Raw genomic sequence first — 22,169 nt, 5'->3', positions numbered from 1 at the left:
TTACTTCTGCTGATTTAAAGTACTTGGTCACTGTTTAATTATCTTGTGAATGTTTTCAGCCTTAGCCATTGACTTGATGAAGACGATGAAAAAGGAAGGCCTGCCACTCAGACCTCACTATTCCTGGCCGCTGCTGGTTAGGTTCCAGAAAGAGAACAATCTTAAAGGTTAGTTATCTGATAAGTGCTCCTCTATCTTTACTGCAAATCTGGTGCACAAATCTTTACTAAAACATTGCTTTGAGATTCAGCAGACTCTTGAAAGTAAACGAAGACCTTGCTGCACGTCTTACTTTGTTGCAAACAATTTTTCCTTCTTAATCGTGTCACATACAGATCTACAAATTTAAAGTCTACTTTTGCATAGAAGTATGTGACAGAGTTTTAACTCTTCACATTCTGTCTGCCTTCCGCTGCCTTCTTGCTGCTCGTTGCCTTTTATGAAGCTTACTCTTGGAGCAGCTGAAATCTGAGAGAAGAATTTAAAAGTAAGGTAATGGTATAATAGCTCTTGTGGACTGCAAACCGAAACCTTTATTCAAGCCAGCTTCTTATTTTTGACCTAATAAGGCAAACGTGAGTTTCATTATGATCATAAAAACTGCAGGAGAACTTACATTGCTGAATGTATGAACCTGACCTGACAGCATACTGATTGAAGGACAAAAATGCTCAATCTTTGGGGTTCTTAAGTAGGTTTAAGCATTTAACATACTTTCCCCTGTTACACATGGGGATGCCTACGGGATATGAATAAGAATTGAACAAATATTAAATTTTAGAGTACAGTATCTAATTCTTTGGTTTGCGTTATTGGTAATTCAGAAAGAATGGTATTGTAAAAAGATGCTTTTAACAGAAGTACTTCCCCCTTGGGGAAACAAAAAACTGTCTTTTTCATCTTATCTCACAGTATAATGTGCTTTAGAATGAGATGCAGAGTTGTTAGTGTGACACTGGGTGACAAACAAAATGCACAAACAAAAAAAAAAGTGCTTTTAGCAGACTCTTCATATCGCAATTTTATCTTAAATATACAGTCACATTCCAGTTTGGAAGAAATGCTGAAACAAGTATTCCCTAATTGTTTCTGGCTATAAAAATGTCTCAAGTCTTTTTCAAAAAGCCTTTATGAAAACAGTATTCAGTTTTTATTAACTCCTTAGGCTCTGTTCCTGCTAGACTACGTCTCAAGTTTGTCTTCTCCCAGATTTTCAAATGCTTTAAAGTTCTGTTCTTGAAGAGAATCAAATGCTTGAAAGTTCTGTTCTAGTCAGCATCAAGTGACATTGTTTTAGTTTTGTCCTTTGTGACTGACTTGAAGTCCAACTTCGCCAAAAATAAGTAAATTGAAATCAGTCTCATACTTCCCTACTGATAAAACACATTTTCTGTTACTCCATGGAAGATTTTACTTCACTAACACAGCAACAAGGAAAGTCGGAAGTATTTTTAGGTTTAGACTTGGCTCCCAGAACTGAAGCAGTATCTGACCATCTAGAGAAACTTAAGTTTTCACATCTTTTGAGATCTCTGCCAAGGTCAGAGGTTGCCTGTAGAAACTGACTATGCTTTGCCTAGTAGTTCCTGTTGGAAGTCATGTAAGCAAATCGAGACGAAAATGATGGAGAAACCCTCAATTCTGGCTTTGCCATTTTCTAGAGAGCCTTTCTTTTTGTATGTGCAAAGGCATTGGATACATAAACTTCTGTATGTCTGGATGATAATGCTGTGGATTTGCAAACACATTCTTGTGACCTGATACTTAGTCTCAGAGTTTGAATTGTGAAATGGGAATGTTACTACTGTGTGCATTCCTACAGAAGTCGGTGATTTTGCAATTGTTAAAATACAAAGATATCTATGCAATTTCTTTTGCGGTGAGGAATCAGTGGAATTATTATTGGTGCAGTGAAGCAAGTTGTTCTTTTCCATGTGTAAGCTCACATTCATTTTTTAAAGTATAGTAACAAAAAATGAATACATGAGACCTGCTATCTGAAAATACAACCAATACGTTTGAAGGAAAGTAAATAAGGGGGAAAAAAGCACCTACCCTGAAACTGTTTCGTAAAAGTAGAGAAAAGAATAGTGCTGCAGTGAGAATGGAAAGGTGACGGCAGGTAGTAAATGAACAGAACAGTGCTTTGTAGCAGAAAAAAATAGTAGAGCTATCTGAACAAAAAACTATATAGATACACAAAACTATAGATAGTGCATCACATCCCATGCCAGAGATGAGGTAATAATTCCTTTCTCTACAAAGTAGTAATTCCCAGCCTAATATTGGTAATTTCGCATCTCACTGTCAGCAAGGCAGAAAATGGACAAGAACTTTGAGGAAAAAACTACTAAAAATCTGGTGGGATGTAGTCAGTGGACTAAATAATCATTAAGGAATGCACAATATAAGCCGAACCTTCTAAAACTGCAGGGTACAAATGCCTGTGCATATAATGTGACCCAAACAATTATGTAACTAGCAGCAGTGTTCAATTATATATTTATCTGATGCTTATTATAACAAAAGCTGACACCAGATATCAAAGGAAATTCCCTAACTCTTCTGTGTTATGGAATTGAGCTTGAAAGAAAAGTAGCAATGAGGTGATGGCTAAGAGGAATGAAACTAAGCACAGCTGTTTTTAAATTCGCCGTAGAGAACGTAACCACTGTGAAACAGCAAACAGCTCTTTTTCAATCATTTTATGCAGGCTTATAATTTTAGAGGGGCATTCTTGCTTTTCTGTGTATTTTTATATAAGGTGATAAGTAATTATTTCCATACATAAGTGAAACCTGTTAGGCTTTTAGGAATGGAAAGTGTTTGCAGGTTTTGAAAGATCAGTATGTGGTGGAGCTGAAACTGTTATTGGCACTGAGATTAATCTTGTATCAGATTATACACCGAAACCAGAAGAGCCTGGTATAAATAAGCACAAATCTTTGACTTGCACTTCATTACTCAAAATTCAGTAGCTTCCCTTCATCTTTGTATAATAATGTTATTTGTAAAGACAGTTCTTAAAAGTCAGTTGTGTATTTCCCTTTTAGTTTCTACTAAAATGTTGTTATATGCATAAAGCATGGTTATTGAATGGTAATTCAATTTTTACTTTGGAATATATTAGAAATAAGAGTCTGAGTCCAGAGGGGAATAAGGGTGGTGAATTCACAATGTAACTGCTTGAAATATTTGTAGACAGACTTTTCTGGTGCGCAACTTCATGCGTGCATCTGAAATTAGGAGCACAGCAACAATATGTTAAATTACGTTGTTTTACTGAATGCAACCTCAATTTTCAAACTGGAGTTTTAATTTTTTGTTTCCTTAGGAAGCTGCTTAAAGCCCGGTTTTACTGCCCTTGCACATGTATAACTGTATGTAAGTGTGTCTGATATCCCCTCTGTTCTGATGGCACTGCTTTAGGAAGAAGCACAACTTAACTGTGAGAGAAACCTAGGAAATTAAAAGTGGCCTAAAATACAAGTGGCACTTTTCACTTCTTGAAAAGCAGGAAGTTGCTCTGCTCTACCACAGATGTTATGAACATCTTGTAATTAATCTCTTCTGTATTTGTTCTTGGATGTACTGAACCAAGGCTGGAATCTGTTCTGTTGGGATGTTTGCATGCTGTTTCTAGTATTGACAAAAAGGAGAACAGTAGTTGGGCTGTGTTTTGTACCCTATTTCTTTCTTTTGTTCCCTCTTCCCACTCAGTTATTTGATTTTTAGGCACTCAGCTCCTGCAGTCTGTACATATCTCAGCCCAAGATCTCAAAAACCCCTTCTTGTTCAAGCAGGGAGATGCCCAGAAGACTTTACTATGGGTTTCATCATACCCAGTCTTCTGGATCAGTGGTCTCTAAAATGGGGTAGCAAGGCAATCAGTTGGGGTGTGATCAGGGTGAAAATAAATAAAGTCATTATTTCATCCTTTTTTACTTTCTATTTTTGTGTATGTTTTCTGGTCATGATATGATTTAGCGTGAGGTGTCCCTGCCCATGGCAGGGGGGCCGGAACTAGATGATCTTAAGGTCCTTTCCAACCCTAACTATTCTATGGTTCTATGATTCTATAATATATCAGTACAGTAGTACATGTGTAATATTTCTAAGTAAATATACATGTATTGGGGGTGTGTTCTCAAAGTTTTGGACAGCAGCATTCTAGATGAGTATCACTGTACTTTGTGATACTCGTTATTTAGTCTGTTCTTTGATATGGGGAGAGAGAAGAGGTTGGTGTATTTTCCAGTATGAGGAGTCCACACACAGGATGTTCAAATCTTATTTCATGCATGTATTTCACAATTATATAGTATTTTGATTGAAGTGGGAATGTTTCATTGCTTTGTGTTGTGGAATATGTGATAATAAAGTAGTTCTGCTCTCGGAGAGGTAGCAAATACATGCAAAACTGTAGGATTCAGTGTTGATTTTCATTAATCTTCAATTCCCCCCCAGGTTGTAGATCTTAGAAATGAAGAAATGTGTGCAATGTTTTTTTTTTAAGTTTGCAGTTATTTGGCTATGTGCAGTATTGTTACTGGTGTTCCTCCTTACTCTGCATCTCTCACTGTTGTGTAGGTGTTACTACATGCCCTTTCCTGCTCAGAAGCTGTGCCCTAACAGGCATTTGAGCCCAATGGGTGTGAGGGAAGGGGGATGCTTAACAAGCCTGTTTTCTACTTTCTCCTAGATACAAATTTGAACGTAAATCTTCAGTCTACCACACCTTGTTCACTGTGGTACCTAGTTGCTGGTTTTCAGACAACTTTCCTGTGATACAGACACAGTTATTTTTTAAAATGCTTCAACAAAAGAGGACTTGATGTATTTTCTGGAAAGTTGAAAACATGAAATAGAAACTAGCTGTCAAAATTTGAAAGGTATATCAAGGAAGACTTACTGTAATTAATTCTTTATTCATATTTTTGCAGATTCTGGTCCAAAATCAGTTTTGTTTAAGGCAAACTCGAACAGATGATGCGACTTTAATCTAGTATGACTTGCCTGCATGTATTTTCAAGTGCTCAAAGGGAATTCACATTTGATTATTTGCACCATAGTGCACTGCATAAAATATTCATGGAAGTGTCACTTTTCCATAGGTGGCACTCCAGGGCAAAGACTGGGACTTTGGACATTTTTAAAGTAATAAGTATGAAATGCAAGTTGAAAAAAACATATGCTGGTTGGTACTGGTGTCCTGCAGCTACTGACAAATCATTTTTAGACCAGCAAAAAAATGGTAATACCTGTATTGGTTTTGACAGGGGTTCAGAGTTTACTAGCTAGGGCTACTGTAAGAAGTTTCTGCAGATAGAAGAGTGTGAGCGATTAAAAAGCATACTCTAAAACTCTACACTATAATTGCTAATCTATTAAGATTTGGTATGTGTTGTTTTCAAATGCATATCTGCTGGAGTAATATATGGTGTAGTTGTGTGAATTGATCTGAACCCTATAAAAGTTAAAATGTAGTTTCATTGGTGTCTTGGGAAACTGAATTTCCATTTCGAAGCTGTTGTATTAATAGAATAATCAACCTGTTTGCTCACAACCATGTTACTTGTTTTAAGCAAATACAGAGACAAACCTTAAAAGCTTGCCTTGGTAAACAGGGTTGGATACTGGGAACAAAGTGAAGAATGTACTGAAGAATGCATTTATATCTGGAATTTGATTATGTACTTTACACCAAATTTTACATGGTTTTTTTATGCACAATAATATGGATATTTTGATATATTACTCTAAAAGTTGTTTTGCAAACGTGACCAAGAGTAACTGTCATACATTCACTGTGTTAAAAAATAAGTTTGTATGTTAACCAAGAGTTTCGTGGTTTTAATACAGCACAGAACAGGAAGGTCAGTAAATCTGGTGCAAGATTCACAATTAAGAACTTTATTAAGACCAAAAATAAGACTGCAGGATGTTGCGTGGCAATGTCAAGGAGGGAAATCAAGGAGAGAAGTCTTTCATTCGTCTGAAATGCTTAGCCTTACTAATTTTGCTTTGTTATAGGTATCTTTGAGGTCCTCAAAGTGATGCACGACCTGGGGGTGGAACTTGATGCAGACACATACACAGACTATGTTTTTAAAAGTTTTGCTGATAGTGAAACAGCCCGTGCCCAGCTGAAGGTGAGTTTACATTGAGGATTCATAAAAACGGCTATTGTATGGCTTGGTTTTCTGTGTTCTCTGTGAAGGCTTTAAACCTCAGTAATGCCTTAAACATGAACCTGGTCTTGAAATGACACCTGTTCAGGATATCTTTAGATATTAGTTTTGATTACTTTTGGAACAGTTCTTGCACTGATGGTTTGTTTGCCTTGTCTTCTGCTGCGTTCCTTTCTTTTCAGAGATAACTGAAATACTTAGCTCAAGACTTACTAGCTTTCTGTTTCCTCAGGTGGAAAGCTAAATAAATTAATTATGTCCTTTTACTGAGAGTTAAAAGTGTTACAGATGTTGCTGGTGGTTTTGTTTGTTTTATTTTATATTTTTTTGTAATTTTATCTCTTGCAATTGATTTCAATACAAAATCTGCATAATTTTTGATCAGTAGCAACTTACCTGGCTCGCCATGTAGATTTCTGTGGAGCAGCTTCTGTGTTCTCAGTGACTATTAATACAGACATGCCAATGCCCTTGGCAAGCATTTAAAAATACAAAGTATCAGGAAGTCTTCCCTGTGCCTACAGTGATTGATTGCTTTATCTCTAGAAAAATGGCTGCCTATTTGAAAGTCATGGGCTCTCTGTAGCAGAAATAAGATACGAAGCAGTAAATGGAAGACTGAACAATGTTCTTTCTCTGTGTAAGTATTTTTAATGTTGCTTGTTACTACGTACTTGGTAGCATTGATTGGTTGTAGCCTAGGAGATTTACATGTATTAAGATGAGGTGTAAAGATACGTGGGAAACTTGAGCACAGCTTTTATGTGAGGTCCTCTGTGATGAGACGTCAGACTGAAACTACCAGTTCTGGACAACATATCATGGTTAAATTATTTTTCAATATTGAGCCTGGCCATAAGATTTGTATACGTGATAGTTACAAATCACAGCTTTGCTGTGATTGTGTTGCAGTTACGATCCTTTTGTACTTAGAGGGGTTAAGGAAACAATTTGCCTTGCAGACTGACTGTGAAGTTGTTGGAATGGGTTTTGTTTGCAGTGCCAGGTATAGCAGGATGGTGGTCTAACAATATGGCTCTGAGGTACTACAGAATTATTAATGAAAGAACCAGCTTTAAAGAACTGATCGACATTGAGTTAACCTGAGGACACTCTGTGGGCCCTGGAAGTACGTGTATAAGTTTGATGGGTTAATTAGGTGATGAAGTTGATTCTGATGCTCAGTGCTTCCAAATGTTAACACATGCCATTAGGATGGGATAATTTGCTTGATTAAGTAGGAATGTATGTTTCTTTTAAACATTAAAAAAGCTCTGTTTTTATTTGCCTAGTATACTGAGACAGTAATAAAATACCTAAATTTGGACTAAATATAATACAAAAGGGTCTTTTTTTCTAACAGTTTTATGTGTCCGAGGCTCAGGGAAGAGCTTAACCAGTCTTTCATTGCAATTGTCATTAATTGTTTTATTTAACAAGTACAGGAATGTGTAGTCTATACAGCATGACCCTGGGAAACCGTTGTGTTGAAAATGGGAAAATTGAGTGGTTATTAGTGATTTAATTTCTGTATTGGAGATTTATCAGTTAGTGAACCTTACCTTGTGCCATCATTTTGTTTGTTCTTATGACAAAAAAAAAAAAAAGAAAATAATGAAAAATGAACACCTTAAACAAATTTGAAGGTTTTTTTTGATAGGGTGTCGGGTTTACAGCAACGAAATTTCTTCGGGAAGGTGAAATAGTTTTTTGGGGGGAGTAATTTGGTTTTGTATTTTTGTTGCTGTTTCTTCCCCTCCATGAGAAAGTAAATGCCCCCCTTCACACTCATTTTGCTTAACTGAAATAGTCAAGTTTTAACATGTTATAAAGCGCAAATCTGTGTGTGTCTGGTATATGGTAGATGTATATGATATCAAAAGTGTGATACCAGGCACATGTAGGCTGAATTCTGTGTTACTGTCATGAAATTAGTCTCGCATAGTGTACTATTTAGCTGTTGTCTTGTGTGTTGAGTTTGAATCTTGTAGTGGTATTTCTATTTACAAAGGCTAGGGTTAATAATTCATGGAGACACACAAGATTTCTTTTGAACTTGAGCTTTAAAGGAAGCTACTCCTGTAAATAGTTTACCAAGCTGAAATGAATGCTAGTAAATCTAATTAGCACCTGAGTAATGATAAGGCACAGATATTAAACAGCTGATTTTTCCTTTTTTTTTCTTTTTTTTTCCTTTTTTTTTTCTTTTTTTTTTATTGACTTGGCTCCTTTTGCAGTATTACAAAGAGGGGAAAAATAGATGCAGTATGGAAAATAGTTGAAGATTGTCTCATCAGTGTAGCCAGGGGAGGCGAAGGTTGGTTATTAATGCTGGTTGCTATCTACGTGTATTGATTCAGCTTCTCATGCCTTATAATGTATAGATTTCTGCAACTGACAAGATGAAAACTACGAAGCATCAGTTGAGGAATCTGGCCGCATAAGGCGGCATACATGAGAGCTGCTTTTTCCCTTTATCACACCGTTCCATTCCACTTCATTGTCAGCCCCTTGATTTTCTCAGACTTGTTTGTTGCTAAGGAAACCAGGTTGCCAATTGTCAGCAGCAGCTGAGCATACTAAGATGCTTTTCTGCTCATCTTTTTATGAGCAAAAAGTTTAATATACCACTGAGGAAAGGTTTGTATTGAGAGTTTCTTGAAACCAACTTTACCCGAGATTTTCAAATTAAAATAAACATTCCAGCGTTTAAAACTTTGAATTTTCTAAATGCCTGGAGTTGGTTTAAGGAGTGGTTTTAGCATCTTGGTCCTGCCTTTTATTTCCCGTGTTCCTGTATAGCTGGTGCTTTTATTTCAGTTCTTTCCTATCATATACCATACTGCTGCCCTTGATGAAAGGGCCCAGAGCATTCAGGTTGAATCTATCATGGTAGTAAAGTCAGACGATAATAACTTCATACAGGACTTACATGCATCTACTACTGTATTTTCTTTCCTTGCTGGAGTATGGTGCTGAAATGAGAGACAGCAATTCTAGAGGAAGAAGGTAGACCATTTTGGACTATTTAGCCAAGCAATGATATAAGGATGAGGACATAGGGCATAACTGTAAATGACCTCTCGGGGCCATCTACTTTTAAGTAATATTACAGTTTCCTTAGCGTTTTGGTTAGGATTGTTTGGGGGTTGTTTTCTTTGTGGAGCATAATACTTTCTTCAGCCTTACACTCTTTTTACAGGTAAGATGCTTACTCCAGTTACTAACTTGTATAAAAGACTAATGTATTAACTATTGGCATTGAAGGCAATAAAAAGGGGAAAATTTCGCGTTTAGAATATTTGATTCTTTTTGAAATGGAGCAGTTTTAGAGCTGATAAAGCCAGGACAGTTTCAAATCCCCTGGTGTTTGAAATTTTGGCTTACAAATGTTTACCCAGCATTTCCTCTGAACTAACAACATAGTTCTCCTGAGGATACCCTATTTACATGACCTACTCAGTTGTGGCACTCCAGGAATTAACTGTTTTTGTACAATGACTACTTAGAAACATTTCTTTCATTTACAGTGACTTCAGCAAGCACGCCTCGTATTGATATTCGTCAGATGAGGAACAGCCTCAGTTTGGGTTTTAGAAGGTAAGGTTGCTATATAATGGCTCAATTTTCCTGTAGCAGAGTTCCTTGTCTTTTTTTGCCTTGTTGAACGCAAGTCTGTGCAGTCTTCCCCACGGTCCATGTCTGAACTTGGAAAAGTATGGTTCCAGGTGTAGCAGATCTGAGGGATGTCTTTGTTCCTCTCTGCTCTCCCTGGTTTCCTTGCCTTTGCTATATATGAGCATACCTTTGAAGTATTACTTATACACTAGATTAAAAAGAACTTGACTGTTCTTGTTTGTTCTGTGGTATTTGACAGTATATAAACTTCTCAGGGTAGTAAACATCTGGGGGGTTATTTTTATTCACTATTTTTGTTTATAAACTGCTATGCTAATGTAAGATTTCCCTAAAGATTATCACAAGTAACCATTAAAGCAAATGGGTTCTTAATGGTGATGAAATACCAGTCAGAGCCAGGCATATTCTACATCTGATAGCTTTCTGTGCCCTCTGGGTTAATATGACTCCTGAACACTCACACTGAATGCCAACTATTGTGCTACAATTGTCATGACTTTATATTCACAGCCATATGGTCCTGTTTTGCAAGGAGAGTTCCTTGCTAGCTTGCGTAAGTTTAAGAGAGCCCTGCCGGTGTATGTGGATTAGTGAGCATTTCTATCATTCACTCTTTGCCTCTGGTAAACATTTAGAACTGTGAATGAGGGTTTTTTTGCAGTGCACCTGCGCTGCTGGGTACTAGAAAGCTCACTTAATATCACTCAGGACCAGAGCCTGAAGGCTGGTTTTGTTCACTAAGTCATCTCCTAAAGTTCTGTAATGGCTATGAGATATAGCTATGTTTAAGTTGGAGATTAATAAAGCATACCAGGTGAATATGAGCAAAATGATTTCCTAGTATATTGTAAGTTATGTCTAGCTGATCCTGCTCTACTATGAGAAGAGGATGAAAAAAAGGAAACCAGTTCTAAACTGAGTCTGCTAACTAAGCCGTAACGGGCCTTGACGTCCAAGAGATAAAAAAATAATGTTTTAGATCCAACAGAGTTCTTCATTTCAGTAATTAGCCCCAGAATTGTCCATTTCCAATGTATTAATGAACAGATTTTTGGAACACATTTTCTTTACAAGTACAGATGAATATTCAGTAGAAGTAGAACTTGCGGTGGGAAGGAAGCCATGCCAATGGTTGCTGCACATAACCAATGCTATCACGAAATACCCCTGCCACTGGGGTGCAGGTGGTAAGGATGCGATTTGAAGTGTTTTTAAATTGTCATCAACTTGTATTGTGAAAACTACCTGCTGAAGAATCGTGTTCTCTTCAAGTGAAACAATCACTCTTGTGAGTGGTAGAACAGTTACTAGTGGTGTGATTTCAATAGTTATTGGACATTTGGGCAAAAAGCTTGGAATTCTGAGGAAAATTCAGGTTGGGGTTTTCTTGGTGGGTTTTCTGGTTTTGGGTTGGGTTTTTTGGTTGAGTTTTTGTGTGTGTTTTGGTGTGTTGTGTTTTTTTTTGTGGTGTTTGTTTTTTTTTTAGTTTGGTGTTTTGGTTTGTTTACTTGCTTTTTAATTTATTTTTCCTTTAACGTTAATCTCTCTTTTGCCTTCATTTCTACTTGGCTTCAGAAGCGATGTACGAGGTTGGCTGTGCCCAGGTTTCACCCTTACATTGTTTCTGAAAGCGTGCCAATTCAGTGTTTCCTTTTCTATTTTAAACGTAGTGGCTAGACCAGCCTGAAAACGAAGCTTGAGGATATGATAGGATAGAAGAAAAAAAATATGTATGCCTTTTGTAAAGACTGAAGGAAAATTTTATGACTAAATGCAGGTCTTGAATGTTCAAATGAGTGGAGTTTAGGACTGACATACAAAAGTACAGGGTATGGACACCAGGGATGCAGGAACAGTGTCTGTGGCAGACTAGTTTATGGATTTCTTAAGAAGCTGCTCTTCTCTAGTAACTGCTTCGAAGTATTCCCATTCTGTCTGCCTGATGTACCATTACTATTTCAGAGTCGAGTACTTTAGGAAATTGATGCATTTGATATCTGCAGTTCATTGTCATGCTGTCAGTAGTGGAGTGAGTTCACCTATGAAAGCTTAACTAACCTCATAGATAGCATATTTCCCCCCACTGCCCTGTGTGGACCTGCATGTGACTCATTTTCAAATACAAGTGGCAGTTGCACAGAAAGAATTAATGTTTCACAGGCTTAAACCTCCTAAATAAAATCCTAAACTTCTCTGAATGCTGTCAAGTTTCTATGCAGCTGTTCAGACTGACATCTTATTTTGCCCAAATGAGAATTAGAGGAAGATAAAATAAGGTTGTATGGGTTTGATCTTTTAGCCTTGTCTAGGTTAATGCTGCTTTATAGTTTTTGAAAAGTTACAGCTTCTAGCCAGAAGCTGTTTGTCCTTCAAATTATAGGAATTCGTCAAGGTTTTTGTACTTCAGTGAACTGGTTAACACTCTAACACATTGGGTTTATACTTCAGTGAACTGGTTAACGTTTGATCTTTGGTTGTAACCTGATGACAGTCAGAGAAGTGCTCGCCTTCAAATTCTGTCCTGTTCTATGAGGGGAGAAATTTGAGTTCTTCTGTGTTTTGTTTTCTGTTTTTTAAAACATTATTTATTTATCTCACTATAATAAACATACCTTAAGAGATTTGATTACTTTTCTTTGCGTGATATAAATGTATTTATAGCTGTCTGTACTAACTTGTCTGTACCAAAAATTTAATGTTGAGGAGTCTTAGATTTTTGCCCTAGCAAATATGACCTATCAAGTGCTATGTAAAGTGTGACTTGTTTGAGCAAAGCTTATCTTGATATGCTAAATAGAATGAAGTATAAAATAAGAAAGTACAATTAGGATATGTTAAAAGATTGGACTAAAGATGAAACTAAAATATATTTATTGTAGTCTTAGCTGTTTGGATTGCTGCATTATTTTAAATTATTTAGCAGAAACTGTGACTGTAGTATAGTAAAAAGTAGTATGTTTATTCTGTGCAAAGTTGGTTTAAGCAATATGTGGCAATGACTATTTTTATTGATATAATTCGTTAATTTATCATAGTTCTAATTACAATGCCTTATTAAAGATTCTCAGTGTAAGTTACCTTTAAAAAAAGAGATACAAGAGTAAAAATCATTTTATTGCTTTTAATTTGTTATCCTTTGCTGCCCTCTTCAGCTCAGATGATGTACAGCTCTGGAGCAAGGTAAGTGGAGATGGTAATGCTTTAAATAAAATCTAGTTCTTTAGACGTTGCATTTTTATGATGCATTTCTGTAAATCTGAATTCTGAGCCCCATAACTGTGGGCCTGATCAATGTGAGCAAGACTTTTGTCAATGGTAGATTGTACAACTGTATGAAAAGGAGTTTTCAAATTGGACAGCTAAGTGTAATTATAAAACATCAAATACGGTGTTACCATGTAGTGTAATTTATGCTACTTGAGTTTCTAGATCAGTGTTGTCATCACTGAAGGTACTACGTAGTTGTAGATTCTGGAACAAAGTCTGACATGGTTGTGCAGTCTGGCTGCTTCATTTCCTTCTGTGTCTTCCCTAAACTTTTTTCCTATCCCCACAGTAGAACTAATAAAATAATAAAGCATAACTACAATTCTAAAGCTTTTGATATATAACTTAAAACACTGAATGCAAAGCCAGGTAAAAAGAATTACCTGGTGAATTCAAGGGGAAACAACTGTTCTTTTGCCCTCTCTGATATGGGCTCCATTAGAAAGACACTGTCATATAACTTGGTCAGTAAATTTTGATGAGCACTAGAACAGAGATGTTGACAGATATGGCCTGAGATGTGATTACAGAATTTTGGGAAGGGTTTCACTATGCCTTTTGTCTTCTTTTTTTTCTTTGATTCTGTACCTGCTGTCTAATAAACTAGTACATGACTTGCAGTATGGTTTTTAAATTTTGCGAAGAAATCTTGGAATGAAATAAAATTTGTAGTTGGGGAAAGTCACTGGTTAATGATTCGTTTAAATTGGGTACAGCTTGTGAGATGATGGTTTTTTTTTGTCATTTCCTACTTTTTTGTGTTGCATGAAGATTACGGTGAGAGGATGGTTTTGTCCGCTGCATCTGTCTTTTGCATTTAAAAGGTGCAAAGGGAAGGTGGGGAGAGAGGAAAAAGGCATTTCTTATCACTCCTATTACAAAATTAATTTCTAAGGACAGTCAGAGGACTGAAGGAGTGCTTGTCTGCACAAGAAGTTGTATCTAGAGTTTCTTCTGCTGTTCTCCAAAGTGGAAGAACATTTTGTTATCTTCACTACATTTATGAGTAAATATATGTATTGACATTCTAAAATGAGAAATGCTAACTCGGGAAAGAAGTAGGTACTTAGCTTTAGAGATAATATCACCCATTTACATGGATTGTTCTCTGTTACCCATCCTTTTTGGCATTTTCTGAGATTTGATTCAGAAGGAGAACTGTTCACATGACTTTCTTTGATTTTATTGTCATAGGGCAAAAGAGCAGAAGAAAACTGTAGTTTAACTCTGCACAGTGTCGTTGGTGTTGGTAGAATGAGAAGTGATATAGATATAGAAGTCACAGTATTCCATTGCACATTTGATATTTTCTGGCTTTATCCATTTTCATTAATAATTATCATTGCTTGAAACGCAGCACTTTGACAGCAATATTCTTTAAATACTTAAAATCTCTGATTTTATCTAGAGATGATGTAATTTCCTTAAGAATAGTCAGACAGCTTTTTGAAGTGCTGTAGTTTAGGTTAAAGTATTTGTACATAAGATGTGGGGGCTTTGGGATAAATGCTTCTCTTCTGATAAAGTAAAATGTATGTGGTCCTTCAGTTTGTATGACTGATGGAATGTGGGCTAAATTTAGTCCAATTAATTTTATGGATGCATATTTTGTCGGCCAAAATTGCACTTATTTACAATAGCTGTACTAGTTAAATGTAGCAGAGCATGATAAATGGTGTTCCTCTATTTTCTTTATGTATTTGGTTCATTCAAAATAAATTAAAAAAAAAAAAGAAAAAGAAAGCTTTATGGACCAATTTCAGCCTTTCAATAAATTGGGAAATAATTGTAGCATCTCCGGGGGTGACACTGTTTATACTACTTGCTTTAAGCAATGTTTTACAGTAGCTAACTTTCTATAGAACAATACAGAAACAGAATACTAGAGTGTCTGTCTTGCTGCCATACCTCAGAAAGCATTTTGCTTGCAATATTTTCTCAAGAAAAACCTATTATTTACAAAAAACCCTTTTGTATTTCTTAGGGAATTACTATGATGTGGTAAAGAATAATACTTTAACAGAGAAATGCTTTATTATTTTGAGAATTCAATTTCAGATACTATTTGTCCTTGCTTGCTTCTTTTGGCTGCAATGTACGATTATTCTGTCTTACCAGATAACAGAAGTGTTGTACAAGGATGAACGTTATTGCCTGATGCCTGCAGCAGGACCAACTGGTAGAGTTTCAATTTCTGTGATTGTAACTTATCCACAAATCCGTTCTTCTGTGTAATGATGGGTTTGAGGGATTACAACAGTAAACACTGATTGCTTCTTTTTGAAAGTGAAATTTGAAAACATGTTGGGTAAAATCCTGATTCGAATAATCAGAGCATATTTTGTGAGATCCATAAGATCTTTTTTTAGAGGCAAATCTTGCGGATAGTGATTTATTTTTCTAAATTTATGGACCAAAAGAGATTTAGAATGGACACAGGATCAGTGCTTATATACTTAGGAAAAAAAAAAAGGGAAAAGGTGGCAGTCTTTCAACTTAGTTTCCCCTTTAGCAGCTCGTCTGATTTCATGAAAGGAAATAGTACTTAACATCCCAAATCTTCTAGTTTGAAATAAGTATATCATTTTATATAATCTGTTTTTTTTTTAAAGGGGGGGGGGGGGTGTGTGTCCCTCTTGTCAAGGCCAGAGGGGCAAGGGCATTTGGTGAAAGCTAACCTTTGAGGAGACAATAATTGATGCTGTTCCTATTCTTGGCAACAAGACCCCATGTATTTTTACACTTATCATAGATAATAAACTTAGCACTATTGCTAAAATCTGTTAATCTTGATTTTCATTGGCTAATAGGCAGCTTCTTCAGTATTAGCTGACCTAATGTTTAAAACATTTTTTTATGTTCTTATATTAATATTACTATACTTAGTGTGGTTTAGTAATGGAATATCATGCATAAAATGTACAGAATAAATATGCAAAGCATTAGAAAACTGTTCCTTCTTTTGAGCAATGACAAAATATTTGTGGCAACTATTTGGGGTAGCGGGCAGGAAAGGGGGGGAAGGCCTTGGGCAGTACCACTTCTGTCACACAGTAGTGGAAAAAATAGATTGAAGTAAGATTCTGTACTGAAAAGCTGTCACTAGGTCTGAAAATAATTAATATTCCTTTCACTCACCAGTTAGATATGTGCTCCCAAACCACATAATCTCTATGCCTCAGTGATCATTGTTGCCATTCCAGAGCCTCTCATCAGGGTGACATCTCACACCAAAATGATTTCTTATAAATTAATCTTGATAACATGACAGTCTCAGTAATTTTAGTGGAATGCTTTCTCTTGTTTTTTTCCACAGAAGCTGTTGGCTATTTTCTTTATCACTTGATTGACAGCATGAGTGACTCAGAGGTACAGGCCAAGGAGGAGCGTTTGAGACAATACTTCCATCAGCTGAAGAAGATGGTACCATTTCATTTTTTGCTACATAATGCCTGTCCTGCCTGACATGTATCTATTAGATTTGAAATTGCTGCTTTTAAGTACAACCAGACCACTTCTCAATGACATGCAAGAGCTGGAGACTTGAATTACGTCTGAGATAATTTCTGTTAGACAAATTTCACTTTGGTTGTGTTTCAAAACTCATATAATTTTTTCCCCACCTCTTGGTACAGAATATAGTTATCCCTACAACCTACTACAGCGGCATTTGCAGACTGCTGGACTCCTCTCAAGTTCCTGAATTAATTAAGGTCTGTGGCTCTATAGCAATTATTTTGAAGCTAAAAAAACTGTACTCTGTAACTGTATTCTCCTTTGCAAAATAAATATTGTTATGCAGTGAGTATGTGTAAGGCTTTTAACCTTTCCAAGATTTTTCACTGTAGAAGCTGTTTTCATTTCGTATGTGAAAAGGATACATTTAATAAGTGCTTTTTCAAGTCAGTGTATTAATGCTGTAGAATACAGCTTTTTTTCTTTTTTACATTGCAATTATATAATTAACTTTAACATTTTTAGCATAATATGCGTAAGGATTGAACTTTTTTTAGGGGAAATTTGTGATATCTTTGTCTTGCTATGTTTTAGGATGCAAGATTACTGACTCATAAAAAAATCCTGTCTACAGACAACATTCCAGAAGTACGTAAATTCACAGATAGCCGTGCTTGTTCTTCCTGTAATAACAATGTTTGGATATGGGTTTTTAGATGAAGTGTAATCACTAGCTTTCAGATCATGGAAGTATATTAGTGTTATTTAAATCTACCATTTGAAGTTCAGAGGTTACTTTCCAGAGTAGGAGTAGAGGCTATCCAGATTTTCATATAGGCCTGATACTTGACCTTGGAGTTGGCTGAGGATTCATGCCTCAGTTTCCCTGTCTAGTATATATCTTTTTGAAAGTTCTAGTTAGTTAACAGTGGTGGTGTGAGGCTTAATTCATGCTTGTAAATTACAGTGATCCAGTTGAGTGGCAGGAACCATATAAATCCATACTGCTTCTAATGGTGGAGTGTCAAGCCTTTACATCTCTGATCTGAGCAGAGTGGAGATGGAAAAAGAAACAGGCTTCTATTCCCTGCTTCCCTGAACACAAAGAACCGAGTACAAGAGAAATAGTAATGTTGACCTTTGTAGATATGCTACTTCAGGTTTTTTTTTACTGCATTCTGAGTCAAATCTTCAATTAGTATGTGCTATTTAAACAGATAAAAGCACCTTAAATGATTAAAAAATTTCTTAAGAGTATGAAAGAAGAGGATTATTTTGTCTGTCTTTTATTAAAGTGATCCGACAAGTTGTTCAGGGAATGGTGTTTTTGCAATTGACATTCTTTCTGTTACTTCCATTTAGAGTGCTAAACCTGACGTGTCTGCTTTGGAGAAGAAACTAGAAAAGCAGAAAGCTGAAAACCAGCCTATTACAGATGTCTTGAAACAACTCATACATGCTCTTTGTGAAGAAGAGGTATCTTAAGCAATGCAGAGATAATTGGAAACACATAGCTATATTTTTAAAGGGACATAAATGACTGTATTATGGAAAGACATAGTTAAGCAAAGACAAGTGCAGTGCTTCAGGTTTCATGGTTTGATGCTTATAAATCAAACATAAGTGCAAAAAGCAATTAAATCAAAAGGTTAACTAATTTCAGCAACACCTTGAATGGCATGTTTTGGGGTTGCTGAAGTTTGTTTACAATAATCTGCAAAGTGAATGATAGTAACAGCTGTGATAGGTTTATCATACATGCCAAATGTCCTTTCAAGCCATGGCTCCGGTCTCTTATATCTAGATTGTCAAGCAACTGATACATGCACTAGTCATTTGCAATTCAAATATTACTAGGTTGTTAATGCAGGGATTGAAATTCCATTTTCCTGCAGGAGGAAAGCTCTTCTGAGATAAAGGGTCTCTTGCCTTCATTCGGCAGGCGTCCAGCTGTAGTTTACATTCATTTAGTGTGTGTCTGTAATTTGTGGGGTATCACCACACTTTTATTCAGTTTCTCGTTCAGTATGATCCTGCCTATAAAGCTGTATATATAGGAACAGTAACAGTCGTGCAGATGATAGCACAATATTCTGTGTTCCTAAGTATACAATTTAGAAAGAGTGATTCTCAACTATCTGTCTCTACAATTTTGCTTGTGAAATAAGACTAGAAGCAAACACCCATTGCAAGTTCGGAGTGGCGAAATGTATGAATAGGAAAGCAGGAAAAAAATAAGCTTCCTATGGGATCATTAAGTAGTTTCTTACTCTTTAGAAAGTAGTTTTGTTATCTGTTTGGCAATGTGCCAGGTGAAAGTTGTTATGAATTGCAAATAAATAAGAACTGGTTTAAAATCTGGGTCAGTCATTTTATGGTGTCTGTCTGGATTTAAAAAAAAAAAGTCTTAGATTAAAACATGCTAGAAATACAAAGCAAGAAAATTTATTTAGAAATCTATCAAAAGAATCTAAAAGGTATTTTAGAAAAATATTAATTTCTGCAAAATAACTTTCGCTCTTAGAATTTCTTATTTGTTAAAGCAGTGTGTTCTCAAATGTGATCTTGTGCTACTAAAAGCACTAAAGCGGCCACGTAACTGCACACTGAACATAGAAGAATCATAATGTCATACTGACTTTTCCTCTAGTTCACATCTTTGCTTTGTTCCTTTTTTAGAATATGCAAAAAGCCCTTGAAGTGAAAGCCAAATACGAACCGGACATGGTTGTCGGTGGCTATGCAGCCTTAATAAATTTGTGCTGTCGACATGATAATGTAGAAGAGGCAATGAACCTGAAAGAAAAAGTGTAAGTACACCGGCACTGAAACATGTCACAGAGATTTATGCTGATACACAGACCTTGTTGAATTAAGTAGGTTGAGTATTAACCCCCTCGTCCATTTTTAATTAGCTCTCCCCACCAATGTATGTGCATTTAAAAGAGTCATGGGTGTGGTTTTTTGAAACAAAAAATTTGCTTTGTATAATTGAACATCAGAAACAGCTACTTTGTAGGGTCAGTAATTATTATTTTATTCTTTTTTTAAGGCAAATTGCTATGTAGGGTCTGGTTTGGTTTAATTTAAATGTACCTCGTGCCTATATTGAAGCTTGGCTGAATTTAGGGGGGAAAGGTACCTGCGTTGTGTCCTAGAAAGCACCTAGAATGTGTTTAAAATACACTGCACCTATATTGCCTTTAGATTAACAGTGTTTGAGTGACATTATTTTAAAACTGTCAACAAAGATTCTACGTAAAATTTTTCATCTTCAGAGCTTTGTATCTTGGCCATAAAAATTAGCTCCCAGCTAAAACATGCTATGTGTGTGCATTATCCCGGAGCAAATTCTTGCAGATCATATTTCTATTTGCTCCTTTCCTTTTTTCCCTTAAAAGCCTCCTTCCAGTCTGATGCTGCAGTGGATATAGAACAAGTTTTGTGTTACTTTTCTCTCTCTTGTATTCACTCACGAAATATTTGCTCTGGGTTTACACTAGGTCAGCAATCAGGTGCTCATTAAACCTTGTTAGTCTTTGAAATTATGTGAAATGATTCTGCTATGAATATCAAGAGATTTGCCCCTCTGCAAATAATGGTAGTGTATTAGTTTTGACTGTCCTACTGCTCTGGCACAGCCCCATAGTGGGTGCGCATGAAGTAAAATTGAGTCTTCTAGTGGAGCTTCACTGCAGTAGGGTGTTTTCATTGATCTGTCTCGCATGTAGCATAATATTGCTAAGAAGTGACTCTTTGACTTGTTACAAAGAGAAACAACAGTGAAGGAATGAATTTGAAAACTTCCAGAAAAAAGAAAGCAAGCACATAGCAGAAACTTCAAAGTAGTAGCTTTTAACTTGTTACTGTAGGTAAATAGCCTCTTCACACCAAAGAATGGGGTCCTGCCTGAGCCATGTGGACTGAGTTTTCTTCCTAGGCTTCTAGGAGATACCCTGTTTCATGCAATAGCTACCAAATAATTAAACCATTTGTTTTTTTAAAATACAGCTGTCGGGTTTTGGGGTGGAAAGGTGTGTGGATAGTATTTTTAAATAATGTCCTAATGGTGCATCTTTTAAAGTCTTATCAGATTTTCCCCTTAACACTTCTGTAAATTTTAGCTCTCAGTGCTGTTGTTTTGAAAATAAATCTTTAAGCTGAATCCATGAAATGTGAACTTCTGTTAATACAATTCTTAATGTCTTAATTTCTAGCTTCCCTAAGAATTCACCTGTTGCTCTCGACACTCAAAAGTACATAGCGCTGGTAGAAGTCTTAGGAAAGCATGGTAGAGTAGAAGGTAATCCATTTGCTTTTATTGTGTGTTTCTGCTATATAATAAAGGTATCTTGCCTGAAGAATAAAAATGTGAGTTGATATTAATGGTATATCATGTCCTGAAAAGTGCTTGAACATTTTGCATACAAATTTGCATGTGAATTCAACCAGAGATGCTTGGACAGTGCAGGCCATTAGTTTTAATGGATTGGCAAGCTTGTCATTTACATTTGCACAGCTCAGTGCTTTTTGCATTTCTGCAGCTAGTTTTTATTAGCATTGCTGTTTGGATTGAGTTTGAAGATCATGACTTATGGCACAAATTGCGTATGTGCCTAGACTAATGGCTTTGTTTTTGCTTAAGAAGGTCTGAAGGCTGAACATAAAACCTATAAACATAACCTTCTCATAAGAGCCAAGTACTGCAAAAAATCATTTAACTTTTTATAAGGTATATATTTTTCTGTTAGTATTCTTTTATGTGTTTGTTACTGAATTTAGCGTCAGAACTGTCAAACTGCCTGGAAATCTTGGCTTTTAATGAGTGTTCTGCAAACTGCCTATTTTGTATTTCTAGGTGTTTGCATTAAGCTGTTAGCTCTTTAATTTCTGTAATTTAGTCTAATATAATTCTGTAATTTACATGATTTGGTTGATCTTTAGAAGAACTGTAGGCTGTCATCTATTTTAAAAGGTGATTCTGAACATTGAGTTCTATGATTTTGTAGAAGTCTTAACACCATAAAAGCGTGGTCCAAGCCTAGACACAAAAGGTTGTATTTTTATATAAAAACCCTAAACAATAACATTAAAAAGCAAATGCCTTTTCTTTTTTTTTTTCCTTGTAAGATCTTTCTTTGGAATTTGTCTTGGCCTCTTACTAAGCTTACTGTGAGAAAATAATAAACAAAATCATAATAAATCAGATTGTGACCACCTCTACATTAAAGCAGCTTGAAAAGATTAGCTTGCTTACAAGAGCATAAATGTCCTCAGAAAATAAAACAGTTCATAAATGTAGCCAAATGTAAAGTGGTCAAAACATTCCCTCTGTGCAATAATTAAGAACATTATAAAAATGCACTTATTCCATATACCAAAATGTTTATTTCTGCCTTACTAATGAAGCGTAATGAACCTAATGTTTTAACATGCAGTCTGTTAGAAAGCTTTCATTGGCTCTCCTTGGCTAATTAGTATCGACACAGCAAACAGGCCCTATCGGTATCAGACCATTAGTCTGGCTGTATATACAGTGTAAACATATCTTTATTATCTGGCCTCGTGACAAGCCATCTGCTGAAGAAACAATGGAGTGATTTAGCAGATGTTAGC

The 22,169-nt window shown here is 36.0% G+C and overlaps 1 protein-coding gene across 2 annotated transcripts in view; it reads left to right on the top strand.

Annotated features, from left to right (window-relative positions):
- Positions 1-22,169, top strand: part of LRPPRC (leucine rich pentatricopeptide repeat containing) — a 90,678-nt gene that overhangs the window by 20,690 nt on the left and 47,819 nt on the right. For both annotated transcript variants that reach the window (XM_062636963.1, XM_062636962.1), the window contains exons 11-22: positions 60-167; positions 6,034-6,152; positions 6,738-6,831; positions 9,722-9,791; positions 12,983-13,010; positions 15,216-15,276; positions 16,414-16,520; positions 16,733-16,810; positions 17,148-17,201; positions 17,916-18,029; positions 19,233-19,363; positions 20,771-20,856. In XM_062636963.1, the coding sequence (XP_062492947.1) occupies positions 60-167; positions 6,034-6,152; positions 6,738-6,831; positions 9,722-9,791; positions 12,983-13,010; positions 15,216-15,276; positions 16,414-16,520; positions 16,733-16,810; positions 17,148-17,201; positions 17,916-18,029; positions 19,233-19,363; positions 20,771-20,856 (1,050 nt within the window). The remainder of the gene's footprint in view (positions 1-59; positions 168-6,033; positions 6,153-6,737; positions 6,832-9,721; positions 9,792-12,982; positions 13,011-15,215; positions 15,277-16,413; positions 16,521-16,732; positions 16,811-17,147; positions 17,202-17,915; positions 18,030-19,232; positions 19,364-20,770; positions 20,857-22,169) is intronic.

Source organism: Pezoporus occidentalis, unplaced genomic scaffold, assembly GCF_034315485.1.
Source record: "Pezoporus occidentalis ecotype Australia unplaced genomic scaffold, CSIRO_AGI_Poc_V1 ctg50, whole genome shotgun sequence".
Taxonomy (NCBI): Eukaryota; Metazoa; Chordata; class Aves; order Psittaciformes; family Psittacidae; genus Pezoporus; species Pezoporus occidentalis.
This window is presented reverse-complemented; position numbering and strand designations above follow the sequence as displayed.